Below are 16833 nucleotides of genomic sequence, written 5' to 3'. Positions count from 1 at the left end.
AGGAAGGGGGCAAATCCTTCCGGTCTTAAAGTGGTTAATATGATACTTGATTTTGGATTCACTGTTTATGTTTGTTATGCTCTTTATGAATGTGAAGTTTCATGATTGTATTTTTTACATGTATTTTTGTGGCATTGATTTGTCACGTTGATGTGAGAGTGATAACGGTAAACTACATTCCTAATTTATCTGCTTTTTAATAATAAAACGTCAGTAAACTGAATTGCCTCTAAATTACTTTGAACAACTGGGTATACATGTACACATAAGATAACATTGAGGAGAGTTCAGGGGCTGCTGAAAAACATGCCCAACTGCTCCTATACGTGGGTTGAGCAGCTGCAGTGTACATGAGGCTTAGGTTGCAAAGTTTCTCTTTCGTATGTCAAATCTCGGAAGTAGCTCATTTGTCTGCCGGACATTGTCAGCTGCGTGCACCCTTTGCCACAAGCGGTTGTGCTGCTGTGTACTTTACTGTATAGTAAAATAGTACAATATTATACAGTAGTACAGTGTTGTTTTTAAGCTCAGGATGCCTGGAAGCAAGCAAAAAAGCAGCGGTCTTGCCTGTTCACTCCATGCCAGCCTCTGCATGCCAGCTGTTTTACTGTACATTTCAAGGTACTGTAAGATTAAACATCTTTTTTGTACAGTATTTTTTTGTTTGTTTTTTGCATGCATTATTTGTGTGAAAAGTATTATAAACCTCACTTTGTTGAACTTACTAACAAATTGGACTCCCGGAACAGAACTTGGGGTCATGCTGTGCATCAATTATATTAGCCTAAAGGCTAAGTTCACCTTTGTGAAAAAAATGTGCATTGCAGGACATTGCACATGCGATCAGCTGTTTTCAAAATGTGACAGCGGGTATAAAGAGAGGACACGCTTTGGAATTCTGACATGCATTCACATGACAAATGTTGGTGTGGGCGACAGATTCATGTTTCCGTTGTAAACAGGAACATTAATTTATGGCTTACACCAAGTGAGGAAGTGCACTAAGGCTGGCAAAGAATTGAACCATTAATGGGCAGGCTGAATGCACAAAGAAATTTACTCCGTGTATGACCAGCCTAATGCCCCGTACACACGTTCCGATAATCGTACGATAAAAATTGCTTTCGACCTGACCGCACGATAATCTGTTCGTTAGTACACAGCTTTCGACAGCCGATCACGACAGTTGGTCCAACAAAATCCGAAGGGACAAACAGGAAAACTTCTGTCATACGATAGCCCCGCGAACAACAATCGTTTCATCAGTACACTATGCGTCCTCTAAAAATCGATCAACAAAGACTGCGCATGCTCAGAAACACGGAAAAAGCCTGGCTGCCATTGTTTTTGTTTTGCACCATCTGATACGTAGCTAAGCAACCAGGAAGCTTTTCCCGAATCGTACGACAAAAATCATACGGTTAGTACGCATTGTTGAATTCGATGTTAGTATCATGCAAAAAAATGAGAACAATAAGTCGTCCGATTATCTTAATGTGTGTACGGGGCTTAAGACCGGGCTGAGACTGAAGCTGCAAAGCTGATGGCATCCTTAAAGAGGAAGTAAACCCTCCTCTACAACTTGTACCTATAGGTAAGCCTATGATAAGGCTTACCTATAGGTACTGTAAATATCTCCTAAACATGTACCGTTTAGGAGATATTTACCTTACATGTCGCCAGTGACGTCACTGGCGCATGCGCTCTGAAGGAACGGCCGATCGTGCCGTTCCTTCAGAGCCCCGTGCCGTGACTGTCTGCTCTAGCGCGCGTGCGCGGGAGTGACGTCACCGCGGCTCCGGCCAATCAGATGGCCGGATGCCGCGATCCCGGAAGACGGGCGACTAGACATGTCATAGGTGAGTGAGCGGCACGGCGGGGGCTCGTTCTGAGGTAAGTATTGCATAATGAGCTAATATGCGATGCATACTAGCTCATTATGTCTTTCTTTTGCAGGGTGTAAAAAAAAAAGTTTACAACCTCTTTAACAATCAGTGACAGGGAGGGGATAATAGAGGCAGGTGTGCTGCTCTGATATATCGCATATGGGGGTAGGCACTCTACCTATCTCTGTATGCCAACTTAATCATTTCCAGTTTTGTTATCTACAAACTGGAAGTAACTATTTTTGTTGCATTAATCAAGCCACTTTGTAAAAGTGGCGCTATTAAGAACTACCTGAATCTGCTGTAAATTTCTGTTACTGAAGGGGCGGCAGAGATTTTTGAATCCGGTGCAGTCCATTTTAAAGGGCCATGCTGCCAAATAAGTGTCAGAAGAGATTTATTGAATTCCCTCAAATCTTGTCAACATGTGTTCATTTTGTAAGAGCAGTTTTTATGTGCATGACAATAAGCCATATTTGCATATATGCTATCTGCTGATGAGAAACCATAAACTTTCTGCAGTCTCTATTGGCATGAAACACCAAACATGTTTCCAATACCCGCAGACCATGTGATCTTGCTGCCTAGACTTAGATTCACAAGAGGGACCTTGTAAGCAATGTTTTTTTTATAAATGACAAAAATAGGTACTGTTTAACAAAATAACTATGGGATTTGGTTTGCAGCTCTGTGTCCTGATGATCCCCACAAAGTATGAATTGTAGTCAAATTCCATTTTGAGGCCCAGTGCATGCTATTTATTAGTTTCAGTAGTATTAAAAAAAAAAAAAGCGTGTGCACTGTCATTTTTACTTCCATTTTAGAGCTGTTCCCATGAAGTATGTTTTTAATTTTTTTGGGCCCAAAAAAACCAAAATCCTCCATCTTCCTGGTTGAAAGGTGCACAGCATCACTCAACCTGGAAGACTGAGGATACACTGAGAGGACACTTTAGTGCTGCACTTTGCATCTCCAAGGTCCCCATCACCCACTGCTGGTAAAAATTGAGTCACTGACTTTGAACAGGTATTCAGACTTTTTAGATTTCTCTGGCTGCAGTTTCTCATTTGGTAGTATACTCAGGATGAGGATTACAGCCGGTACCTTCAAAAGTCACCAAAAGCTGTTCCCTAATTGCTATCCACGCAGGTTTACTTTAAATAAATTTTAGGGCTTTGCCCAAGATGTGTTTAGGGTTGAACTGAACAAACATATGGACTCAATAGCAGTGGATAATGAAGTCGGGCTACTGGATAGCTGCTGCTGGAAGATTATTGTATTAAACTTTTCTCTGGAAAGTCCATCCAATGTCCAACTTATCTTTCTTTGCAGATAACATGTACTGTGCATGGAAATGTTGTGAAACCTGTGAAATAGTCATTTACTTTTGATTGTAAATCACATCTAAACTGTTGATTGTCATTTTTAATTTTGTTGATGTCTATTGCAGCGCAAGTGGAAGAGAATGGTCTACAGATGAGTGATGCTGTACTGGTTCACTTATATGTCCAAAACATGGATGACTTTGCAGCCATCAATGCTGAATATGGAAGACTCTTTTCCGTGGCACCCCCTGCTCGGTAAGCTAATCTTGTCTAATTTTAAAGGCTAGTTATTAAAGTGCACTTCTAGCTGGGGACATAGTTACCAACCGAAGCTGCATTAGCAGGAAAGTGATATGTAATGTTTTTATTACACACACCTAGATCGTTGCTGTAACTTTTTATAGTGTGTTTTTTTTTTTTTTTTTAAACTTCTGTGTGCAGTTCCCCAGCTCCCCTAATATGTAGTAGAATAGGAGGGGACCAGCGCTATGGATTATTCCAGAGAAAATTTGTTTTTGTAAAAATAGGAAGCAGCCACCAACCAACCCCTAAAGATTAGGGGTCAAGGATTATAGAAAATTGGGGAGTAGTTGGAATCGGCGCTACCTTATAAATATGTAATAAAACAGTGATGTATCCAGACCATAGAGTGTCACTCTATAACAATAGTGAAAAATAAAGTGCCAGTGCAAAGGTGTATTAAATCAATAAAAATCATGCAGATAAAATTATGGCTGGATAAGTTAAAAGACACAAAGTGCTGGTGAAAATATTTAATGTGAAGTGACAGATTATAATAATAATAATAAAATCAATAATTGATAAAAATTCCAAAAACCAGCTGTGTGAAAAATGGGTGAACAAAGTGGTGGTGATAAAATCTCAAGTGCTTGTGTTCCGAATGTCCACTAGCACTCACCCTTCAACGGAGATACCAATAATAGCTTTAAGGATATCTGCAAGAGGGGTCCGTGGCAAACTCCCAGATATGTCTCCTGGAGATCCTCACAGACAAGCGGGTCCCATCTCCTTGCTGCAGTGCTTCTGTTTTGCCTCCCTTCACATGTGGTGTTTGGGCTTCTGTTTCCTATGGGCGTCGCCTGCTCCACTGTGGGTTATATCCTGTTCCTGTCAATTACTTCCCCTAATAGGTACCCTAGCCCCATCTCTATCCAACGATGTGCAGGAGAACAGCGGTTCTCCTGGGTATCTTCCTCCTCATTGGCTGAGACAACAGTGGAAGCCATTAGCTGCCGCTACTGTCATTCACAGCCAGTGACACAATGAGGAGAAAATGGGTAAAGGGCCAAGCCACACTCCGTGTGTGAATGGACACACAAAGCAGCGGCTTAGGAGTAAGCCTGGTTGGGTGCCCCCATAGCAAGCTATTTGCTATGAAGGCCCTCTTGGCAGGAGGGGAGGGGCCAGGAGCACCTGGGAGGACCCCAGAAAAGGAGGATCAGGGCAGGTTGATATGACATGTTTATTATTTAAAATAAATAAATGAACAATCTGTCCATAATATCACTTTAATGGGGTATGGGTATGGGTGCTTTAAAGCCCATGTAGAGTTTATGGGACCACCCCAGGAAGGCACTTTAAATAACTAAATACATACCATACATTCCAGTTTTCCAAAGGGTCAGCTGGTTGTCCTTGGGTTTATCTTGGGTTTTTTTCTTCTTTCCTCCTACTGGCAACTGTGGGTCATCCTTCACTTCTGCCCCAAATGGCGCTCTTGTAATGACCTGTAAGCACTGTTCCATGCATTAGTACTGTGTCCCCAGGCCGGGTCATATGAAGTGGGTTGACTAACACTGGACGTTATTAAACCCAGAAGAGTAGTAACATATGGTGGAGGTGCAGACATTCTTAAGAGACAGCACTAAATGGAAGGTGAATATTGCTGAGAAAGCTGCTTTATTTATTTTTACAGCTATTGGGCTGTTCATTTTTTGCTTTAAGGCCCAGTTCACACTGGTGCGACATGTGCTCCGACTTTAGGTGTCCATGTTACATGACATTTTAAAATCAATGTTTCCCTATGAGAGCCGTCTTAACTGATTCGACTTGTGTCACTCCGACTTTTGAAAAGGTTCCTGCACTACTTTGGTTTGACTTGGGTGTGATTTCAGCCCATAGAATATATGTCGCATCCAAGTCGGATCACCATCTTAACTGATCTTACTTGTGACATGCGACATGTGTGTCCACATGCATTAATTTGCATTAAACCTGTTTTCCTGCATCACATATTATTATGTTGCATATGTACATTGCAATGCGTTTCCATTAAATTTGAATAGCACCCTTATTTGCAAATACAGAATAAACACATGCACCTATGCTATAGTGCACATAATGTATGTGAATGCGTTGTGCATTGTTTGGTGTTTTTTCCCAAAAGCAATGCAGGCATAGTTTTTTAATGTGTTGAGGCTCATTAAGGATCAATTACAAGTGAATGGCTGCTTTAATGTAACATGTGCCAGTTAACGTTGGTACCTACCTAGGTGTGACTTGATCCTTAACCTCCCTGGCGGTATGATTCTTTTGGATTTTAGGTGCTGAAAGCGGTACCATTATTTTGCATGTAATTCTTGTGACTGAGCAGCCCAAACCAACTGTATACATTTATTATATATATATATATATACAGTGGGTACGGAAAGTATTCAGACCCCCTTAAATTTTTCACTCTGTTATATTGCAGCCATTTGCTAAGATCATTTAAGTTCATTCTTCTTCCTCATGAATGTACACATAGCACCCCATACTGACAGAAAAACACAGAATTGTTGACATTGTTGCAGATTTATTAAAAAAGAAAAACTGAAATATCACATGGTCCTAAGTATTCAGACCCTTTGCTGTGACACTCATATATTTAACTCAGGTGCTTTCCATTTCTTCTGATCATCCTTGAGATGGTTTTACACCTTCATTTGAGTCCAGCTGTGTTTGATTATACTGATTGGACTTGATTAGGAAAGCCACACACCTGTCTATATAAGACCATCCAGATCACAATGCATGTCAGAGCAAATGAGAATCATGAGGTCAAAGGAACTCCCTGAAGAGCTCAGAGACAGAATTGTGGCAAGGCACAGATCTGGCCAAGGTTACAAAAAGATTTCTGCTGCACTTAAGGTTCCTAAGAGCACAGTGGCCTCCATAATCCTCAAATGGAAGATGTTTGGGACGACCAGAACCCTTCCTAGAGCTGGCCGTCTGGCCAAACTGAGCTATCGGGGGAGAAGAGCCTTGGTGAGAGAGGTAAAGAAGAACCCAAAGATCACTGTGGCTGAGCTCCAGAGATGCAGTCAGGAGATGGGAGAAAGTTGTAGAAAGTCAACCATCACTGCAGCCCTCCACCAGTCGGGGCTTTATGTCAGAGTGGCCCGACGGAAGCCTCTCCTCAGTGTAAGACACATGAAAGCCCGCATGGAGTTTGCTAAAAAACACCTGAAGGACTCCAAGATGGTGAGAAATAAGATTCTCTGGCCTGATGAGACCAAAATAGAACTTTTTGGCCTTAATTCTAAGCGGTATGTGTGGAGAAAACCAGGCACTGCTCATCACCTGTCCAATACAGTCCCAACAGTGAAGCATGGTGGTGGCAGCATCATGCTGTGGGGGTGTTTTTCAGCTGCAGGGACAGAACGACTGGTTGCAATCGAGGGAAAGATGAATGCGGCCAAGTACAGGGATATCCTGGACAAAAACCTTCTCCAGAGTGCTCTGGACCTCAGACTGGGCCGAAGGTTTACCTTCCAACAAGACAATGACCCTAAGCACACAACTAAAATAACGAAGGAGTGGCTTCACAACAACTCCGTGACTGTTCTTGAATGGCCCAGCCAGAGCCCTGACTTAAACCCAATTGAGCATCTCTGGAGAGACCTAAAAATGGCTGTCCACCAACGTTTACCATCCAACCTGACAGAACTGGAGAGGATCTGCAAGGAGGAATGGCAGAGGATCCCCAAATCCAGGTGTGAAAGACTTGTTGCATCTTTCCCAAAAAGACTCCTGGCTGTATAAGATCAAAAGGGGGCTTCTACTAAATACTGAGCAAAGGGTCTGAATACTTAGGACCATGTGATATTTCAGTTTTTCTTTTTTAATAAATCTGCAACAATGTCAACAACTCTGTGTTTTTCTGTCAGTATGGGGTGCTATGTGTACATTCATGAGGAAGAAGAATGAACTTAAATGATTTTAGCAAATGGCTGCAATATAACAAAGAGTGAAAAATTTAAGGGGGTCTGAATACTTTCCGTACCCACTGTATATATATATATATATATATATATATATATATATATATATATACATATATTATGTATACATATATTATGTATACATATATATATATATATATATATATATATACACATATATATAAATATATATATATACATATATATTTATATATATATATTTACATAAGAAGTACAGTAAAACTGCAGGAAAGGGCAGTGGGGGGCAAACTAATGTGATTTTTTTTTTTTTTTTTTCATTTTGAATGGTATCAGTGTGTTTGGTGTGTCTTACATTTGAATTTGCCGCCGGTTCCACCCCCCTGCGAACGTCACGTCGCAGGAGACGGAAGCCGGGGCACGGAGACGATCGGGAGGAAGATCCGCCGCGGGACACCGCTGAGACACATCGCTGGATCCCGGTGACAAGGTAAGAAACCTCTTTTACAGGATCCAGCGATGCTTCTGGCGGTACTCGGGGTTACCGCTTTTGGCTCTGAAATTTAACCCCGAGCCACGCTCGGGAATACCGCTAAGAAGGTTAAAGTAAAACTATCATTGAAGAAATTCTTTGCTGCCCACCTTCTGAAAATTTGAGTTGCCTATTTTTGCTGACATTGGCGTCAATGACCCAAAGTTTGCAGATCAGAAGTCAGAGAAAAGTCAGACGTCCTTATGTGTGTACCTGTTCTGGTTCAGGGATTCATGTATTGCACCAAAAGAACAAGCAGCATTCATTTTCAAGAAAGATCAGCAATAGCAGCCTCGATGTTTCCTTTATGACAGGTTCCTTTTATAGAGGCCACCAGCTCAGCCTTGCAGGGCTTTGTGATATTCTACTGTTTATTGCACAGATTTTAGTAAGGAATTAAAACTAACAGATCCGTGTAACCTTTTCTTTTTAGGATTTGTAAAATAGTTTGTTATTTGCTCATGAGAATGCTTTTTTTTTTTTTTTTTTTTTCCTTCTAAAATCTTGTCCAGTTTTATAATAGAATAATTGTTGTTTTTTTGGCATTTCAGAGTATGTGTGCAGTGTTGTCTACCTCGGGACACTCTCTTTAAGATGGATGTTCTCTTCTGGCTGCCTGTCGCTTGCAGGGATGACTTCACTGCAGAAAAGATAGCCATGCATGTCCAGAGCATCTCCCACTGGGCCCCCGCTAACATTGGGCCCTACAGCCAAGCTGTGCGGGTAAGGAAAGCTTGGATTATTGGTGACACTCCTGAACTTTTAAAGCGCCCAATGTCTTTCCATGAGTAATGTACACCTAGTGCCATAGCTGACAGTGCTGAGACTGAGACATGAGATGGTGACGACAAGCGGAGTGCAGTCTAATGACAGAGCTAGTACAGTATATAGTATAGTAGAGCATATCTCTGTCACCTCAGGGGCTTCTCTGCCAGTCATGTAAAGCTGCAAGAAACTGGGCATCAAAACAGATCTTGTCATGTTATTTCAATGGTAACTTCTAAAATGAAAATTAAATTAATTTCAAATTAGATAGTTTTAGAAATCCGACATGTTGAATATCAAGGGTGTTGGTTTTAAGTTGCTCCTACACAGTCTGATTGTAGCAGATTACTTAGTTTGGAATTCCCTTTGCCAGTAATTTGCCCAATCAGTATAAACTATGATGAGAATAAAAATCCACATATGCCAGGCTGTGTACTCCTTGTGCCACCATTTTAATTTCAGTTATATTGTGACTATTTAGTTATATTTATCATGATTGTATTTATATATAACCGAGAATAATTGTTTGAAAAGCTTTGTAATCCTCACTTTTTTTCTAATATTAAAAATGATGGAATGGGCTACTATTTAGCTTGGGTATTGAGAGATGCCTGTTTAGAATATTTTTTACTGACCCAAGCGATAAATAAAATTAAGCGTATTCACTGGATTTACTCATGTTAAAATGTAGTAAACTGTTAAAAAAAATAAAAAAAGCCATTAGTAATTTTTAGATCTGGTCGAGACATTTTTTTTTTTCAGATCAGACAACCATACTCTAAGGAAAGTAAATGTAGTTTCCATCAGGAGTAGAGCAAAATATATTTAAAAAGCTGTCTTGAGCTAGCACAACTCTGTGACCGAGATGTATATAAAAGTAAATGTCAAAATTCCCCCCACCACCATCACCACCTAGAGAGTAAGCTACTGGAATGCAACATGCTCAAAGCAAGCTTGTGTGCTTATTGTCTAGTCAAAAACTGTTCAGCAACCTAGAGGGCTGTAAAGTGCAGTGCTACAGTGCCACCTAGTGTTCAAATTCACTTCTTACACCTCATGTTGGGTATGAGAAAAGGTTGATAGATTGGAAGAAAGTCTGCAGGATGTGACAGCCCTGGGTAGAAACTGTCCCTTCGGCATCAGTCAGTCAGACATTGTGCCCTTTAGCCGATGCATTTGCAGCTCCTTGGAATTAGGGGGATTACAGATAGGTGCTTAATGCAGGGTGATGGGGTTTGTCACTATTTCCAGTGTCCTGGAAGGAGACCCTGGCGGGCAGGTCACAGAAGGCACCTTGGCAGAAGTAATGACCCTTTCTGTGCCCCCTCCTTTGTGAGACATGTTTGTAATGTTCGAGATAGGGCAAGAAATAAAACATACTCTCTTTGACCACTTCAATTACGTAGAAGTCATTCAGAAGAATACAGTACGTGTTGTTGTAGTATTATATATACTGCAGTAATAGTGTGAGCATTGTATATATGGTGATATAGTGTGAATCAATTGTAGCTGTCGTTTGTCTGTAGTATCTGAAATCTTAGGCTGAAATTCATTTGCTTGGTAGCATTCTATGTGTACAAAGTATTTTTGATATGGAAGTTAAATATGTCAAACTAGTTTTCTATAGTACTAACCTGATGAGACAGTAAAATTACACAACTTACTGTGTTCTGAACAATTTGGCTTGAACTAGGTGATCGTTCTATAAACTGATGTGGAAATGGACCCAACCTCAATATCTGGATCTAGGATCCATTGTCGCAGAACAGATTTTTCTGATGTTAATAGTAGTAAATGACTTTCAAATGGTCTGTTACTTTAGTAATCTCTCCCTGTATTGGCATCTTAAAGGGATTTTTTTAGCTAGTCTGTACACATTCTGCAATTTAGCGGCACCAAAAGAGATTCTTCTGCAGAAGGAGGAGACGTCTCACTGGATTATTAATGCATTACAGCTTGTTGGTCACTATAAAATGTTTCTACTGCTGTCTGCATATAAGTATATGAACACTGCGAGCTGTTCAGGGCTCATCCTTCTTTACTTATATGTTGCTTGTTGAATATATTTGAGTATGCTTGTTATAAAGCAATTCATTTTCTTTCTCCTGGAGATGCACCCAGTGAAGCACTTCAGGGGAGGGATGCACAGCCCAGTTTGTGGGAGGGGGGGGGGGGGATTTTAATTTTATTTTTCTGAGCGACTGACTCTGACCTTGATAGCATTCGCAAAGCGGAGCTTGGGCAGGAAAAAAGAGGGTAATCAGCGTGCCATGGACAAAGCGGAGGTGACAGCGCTGCCTGCCCTGTACAGCACATCCACTACAGGGGCATTCAGCATTCAGACAGGCAAACACAGCACGACTGAGCACCACCCAACAGCGCACACACAGCGAGTGTTACTTCCACCTGAGCAGCTGACACTGTCCACAAATGAGTTTAGATTTAATATATGGGACAGGTGCCACTCTGTAGATGTACACATTGCTTAATATGATACATTTATGCATGTGTTATCTATGTGTGTGGGAGTGTATATGTAGGATGTATAAAAAAATAAATATATATATATATATATATATATATATACATATACATATATATCCATATACATATATACAGCATATATGTTAGCAACAATGTCTCTCTTATGTTCAGTGTCATTTATGGAGCAGAGATCGTGTATAGCTTTATTTGGAATTTTTTTCGGTGTTGCATTTGTTGCACACTTTAAAAATGTTGCCTGATTGCATGCTTATCTGGGAGTGAAGGTAAAACAAATTCAGCATTGGAAATGAAATAGTCCCATGTAAGAATGTTTATATTTCTTTCCAGACCATTTTGCACCATAATGTGCCCATTACTATAGAATACTAGGATGGATTAGTGAACATTGCTTGATGATAATAATAATAATAATAATAACAATATGTATACTGTATTATATGTATACTATTATGAGCACTTTTATTTACAGTTTATTTTTGCTTTGCATTGCTCTTTGAGAGATGGCTATCTTAAATTTGATATATTTAATAAATAGTGAACTAACTCCAAATCCAGATATGTGAAAGTCCCATAAAAAAAAAAAAATAAATTCAAAAGGTAGTGGGGAATTTTCCACAAAACAGGAAATGGAAATCACAGCAAGAATTGGAGGCCTAGGCCTCATATTCACCTTTCAGCAGCACGGGGAACTGTGCTAGGCCTTTCTACGGAGCAACAGATGAAGTATGCATCAGGATTATAGAAGAAGGCAGAAACAAAGTGCTTTTTACCCATATATGGGGTCTTGTGTGGATGCAGAAATCTCCTGTGCATATATTTACACTTTTCTAGAGTGCATTCATTTAGTTTAGTTCAAGAAAAATACTGGTAAACTCACTGAATCTAAAGTTCACCAAAAAATCCAGTTTATAAACCTGCTTAACGGTTTAAAATGTGATAATGGTGCAAAAGATGGCAAACTTCAATTGGAAACTGAGGTTGGTATCTAAGATAAAAGGAGACGCCTCAAAAAAGATCCTTTATATATATATAGCCTCCTGAATGTAGGCCCCCTTTCTTTTTTTCAGTACTAAAATAAACCTAGTGCAAATGTAATCACCAATAAGCCTGCATATTCACATTCGATGATTGCAATAAAGTTATATTTGGGTATGGGTGTGTCTAGTTGGAAATTTGTTCTTGAAACACATGCAGGGAAGGTAGATTGTAGGCAAGCTGTTGCATTTGGTATAGGGCTAACAAATTTGGATATTTGATATTTTGGATATTGACACGTTTAATAACCAGTCAATTAAAAACAAAGCTGGCATTGCTAAATCTCTATTCAGTTCATGCATCTGTCACTTAGTGCTACCGCAGTCTGCATGTTTTTTTTATGGCCATAGATCCCCTCCCTGACTTCTAACATCGCTATAGTTCATACCAAAGATAGATAGATAGATAGATAGATAGATAGATAGATAGATAGATAGATAGATAGATAGATAGATAGATAGATAGATAGATAGATAGATAGATAGAGAGATAGAGAGATAGAGAGATAGAGAGATACATAGAGAGATACATAGAGAGATACATAGATAGATAGAGAGATACATAGATAGATAGATACATAGATCGGCAGATAGATACATAGATCGATAGATAGATACATAGATCGACAGATAGATACATAGATCGATAGATAGATGGGATAGATAGAATAGATAGTTTGTGGATGTTTTTTCAATTTTATTGTGGCTTTTGCCATTTTTTAGGTATGACAATGGGTAGGTAGAAGCTATGTTTATAAAGTACTTTGCATCTGTGTCCACTGCTGTATGTAAACCTCCCTGCAGGGACTTCCTCTATTAGTCTAATTACTGACAGGATTATCACACACTGTGTGATAAGAGGATCCCTAATCCTGTTAGAGAACCAATTTGGCGGGTTACAGCTTTCATTGATTTGGGCTTCAGCCAAGGTCAGAGGTTACAACCCCAGGGGCAGCCACTTATATGTTGATCCTACCTCATCATAGCTACTTAACAGTGGTCTGTTTGCTGCTATACAGGTAGAAGGCCAGGGATTCCCATTCCTTCCTGTTAGCACGTTAATTGTATTATTTCTGGTTGTTGCAGGAATCTGTGTACATGGGCAGATCTAGTAAATGAAATGATGCCTATCATCTAGGACATGGTATATATACACGACATGGAGTAAATACCTGTACCCATTGTCCGCTGGATACTGCAGTGTTTTCTCCACACTATGCCTGCATTTCACGAGTAATGTATAAAATGCATCCCATGATGTGGAGTCTGCAGTATGCTACAGAATTCTTTCTGCATGATGCTGCAGAGAAAAGTCTGTGATTGCAGGAAGAGGGTCAAGCGTCTTTGACGGGTCACATGATCAGGCTTTGCTCCTTCTAGCTTTTTTGTTGTTGTTGTCGTTCATTGGAAGTAATAGGACTACTCATTTATTTTGCATATTTATAAAGCACATTGCTAAGGCAACACTACTGCTTTATTACTGGCCCACAGGGTAGTTATTTATCTGATTCAGCCGTTTCTCTGATTTGAAATCTTTAGTTATTTGTTTACCATGAAATATTTTATTAGCATGTCTTATGTCCTTTATTAGCATGTCTTATGTCCTTTAAACAAAAAATTTCAAAGGCTTTAGTACTGAATTTAAAGAGGTTGTACACCGAGAAATTTTTTTTTTCTCTTCTTTAAATCCTGAAAGAGAAACCCATAATGAGCTAGTATGCATCGCATACTAGCTCATTATGAAATACTTACCTTAGAACGAGCCCCCGCCGTGCCGTCCGCTTACCTGTATGACGGGCGACATGTATAGTCGCCCGTCTTCCGGGATCGCGGCATCCGGCCATCTGATTGGCCGGAGCCGCGGTGACGTCACTCCCGCGCACGCGCGCGGGAGCCGACGGTCACGGCACGGGGCTCTGAAGGAACGGCACGATCTGCCGTTCCTTCAGAGCGCATGCGCCAGTGACGTCACTGGCTGCATTAAAGGTAAATATCTCCTAAACGGTGCATGTTTAGGAGATATTTACAGTACCTATAGGTAAGCCTTAATATAGGCTTACCTATAGGTACAACTTCCTAAGGAGGGTTTACTTCCTCTTTAATATTTTTCATGTATACTAGAAGAGCTTAGCCATTTTGCTTATGGAACATCCTAATTCAAAAGTGGTAATTGTTTATTGTTGTCTTTCACCTCCTGAAAAGAGGTTTTACATGGAAGTCTTTGTATCAAAGGTTTAGTGCCACTGCAGCCAGATTACCTTTTTGAATAAGAAAACCACGCAACTGCGATCCTAGCAGTTGGCTCACAGTTGCAGTGATATAGCCTGCGGAACATGACAGGGAGGATCATTTTTGCTGATCAAGATAGCACTGGGAGTGAATTTTTTTCACAGCCCCATCCGGCTGCCTCTGAAGCCAAATGTGGGAGTTGGTTGGGGGTGTGGATGGTGGTAAAACATGGCCAAATCACCTGAGTTTTTTTTCACAACTTCCACCCAGCTGCAAGTACTTGTAAACTATTCTCAAGAGTTTAAATCAGTAAGGCCCCAGCTGACCTCTGTTTGATTTTTTTTTTAAATAGGATCTCATTTTTAATTTAGGAAAGCTGATTACCTCAGCAAATGGATTAATGGCCTCCTTCTAGGGATAAAAGTTGTGTAGGTTGCAACTATTACAATAATTTTAACTACTAAAGTGTCATAATCTTTATAATTAAATATGATGTAATCTCATTATTAAATTTGTAGGTGCAGCCTTTAGCTGGCATAATGTTGTCCTTTGAAGATTTTATTCTACTGAGATTAGACCACTGTTTCATTTGAATTTGTCATGTCTGGTATACATTAATGATCGTCAGCAGAGACTCACCATTGTGCTGGGAAATAGGTCCAACTAACACCACTTTTTTCCTTACACCAGTGGGATTATATATTTAGATTTAAGGAACCACTAGAAAAAGTGTTGGAGGTGGCCTCTCAATTGTTATTTGTTGTATGCATCCATATTAGAAAGATTGCCTCTCACTTCTTGTCCTATTGACTGGAAAAACATGCAACGTTAAAAGCACTCTTCTTACTGGATTGGAAACTTACAACAAAAAATATTTTACTGGCAGTATATCTCTATTCCTCTCCTATTGTTCTTTAGGTTTACACTAATCTCCTAGGAGAATGTCTTCTCAACAATCACCATTTTTATCTTTTTATTAGGACGTTTTTTTTTCTTAAATCAAGTTTCTTGATTGAGTGCAGAGCCAAGAGAGCTCATCTTTGCAGTATTCCAGGTAAGCTGTTCCTTATCACTGCCTTATAAGGAATATGACCTGTGTTTGTCAAAGTGCGCTTTACATGTCCAGGGCTATAATATTCCTACTGTATCCCTGAAGATTCCTTTGGAGTGTGCCCTCTGCATCGAAAAGGCTGTCTAGAATGTGATTGTTTGATACGGGATGCTGTCCAGAATACTGCTATAGAAATGGGAAGCTTGCTTCCCTTTTTTTAGGGACCCTGGCATGAGTAGTCTGCCTCCTGAGTTTTTCCCTTGTGGAAAATATCACTTTATTCATGCTCCAAAAGTCCAACTTACAGTGTTCCTCCTTTTGGACCTGATGCCAACACTTTGGATTGCTCTTTCATGGTTAAGTCCGCACATTCCTCAGAGTCTTCTTTGGCTGCAACCAGAGTGGCTCATTCCCCTGTGTAATGTACAAAGGAATTTTCTGTGACTTTGTTAAAAATGTATGCAAAGGGTCACTACCACGATTGCTGACTCAGAACTCAGGGACCACTAGCATATTTCTACTCCATCTTCTCCAATATCTGTGAAATTTCTGAAGCTGCTTTTGCACATACTCCTCAAGATAGTGAGAATTTGATCTGCTGATAACTCCAAGGCATAAGGATAACATCTTTGTCTTTTTCGACATGGTCTAAATCCTCTAAGGTTAACCATCTGGTCCCCAACCCATCAAAACCTTCCCAGTGCGTTGGTTACTACAACTGGTAATATAGGGTTACTGGTCCTGTCTTGACAAGTTATTTTCTCCTCCCAAATGTATAAGCCAAAGCCAACAGTACTCTATTGAAGAGGCATTTGCCTGAAGAGGGTTATTCAGAGTAAAGAGAAGGCGCCAATCAGTGAAGCAGTAATAACAAATTTATTAAGCTCATATCAAGACTTACATAAAAGCAAAAAGTGGAGCGTCATGACCCGGCTTCCTTCATAATTCACCGTGTACCCGTTGTGGAAGCTGCCAGCAGCCTAAACCAATCCGGGGGGGTTGAATCAGAGTGTGGCTGAGGCGAACCGCATACCTCACAGAAGGACCGTGCGGCCGTAGACGAGGAATGGGCGGTGGAATGGGTGGTTACCGGTTTCGGAGCATGCTCACAACAGCTCCTTCTTCAGACCAATAGAATACACGGCCAGACGCAGGACACTTATGAGCGCTGGCCGGAAGTATAAATTAACAAAGGGGAAACAGGAAATGGAGCCAATAAGCCGGGGACACCCGAATCAGGAGGACTCCAGCCCCAATGTTGGTATATGAAACATACAAAGCATGACAAATAAATTTAATATTAA

The 16833-nt window shown here is 40.3% G+C and overlaps 1 protein-coding gene across 1 annotated transcript in view; it reads left to right on the top strand.

Moving 5' to 3' along the window:
* The window catches only part of DPH6 (diphthamine biosynthesis 6), a 203690-nt gene that overhangs the window by 132338 nt on the left and 54519 nt on the right, over positions 1-16833 (top strand). Inside the window, exons 11-12 of the mRNA XM_082275013.1 lie at positions 3337-3466; positions 8497-8668. Coding sequence (XP_082131139.1) covers positions 3337-3466; positions 8497-8668 — 302 coding nt within the window. The remainder of the gene's footprint in view (positions 1-3336; positions 3467-8496; positions 8669-16833) is intronic.

This window comes from Pelophylax lessonae (assembly GCF_965119305.1).
Source record: "Pelophylax lessonae genome assembly, chromosome: 13".
Lineage (NCBI taxonomy): Eukaryota > Metazoa > Chordata > Amphibia > Anura > Ranidae > Pelophylax > Pelophylax lessonae.
This window is presented reverse-complemented; position numbering and strand designations above follow the sequence as displayed.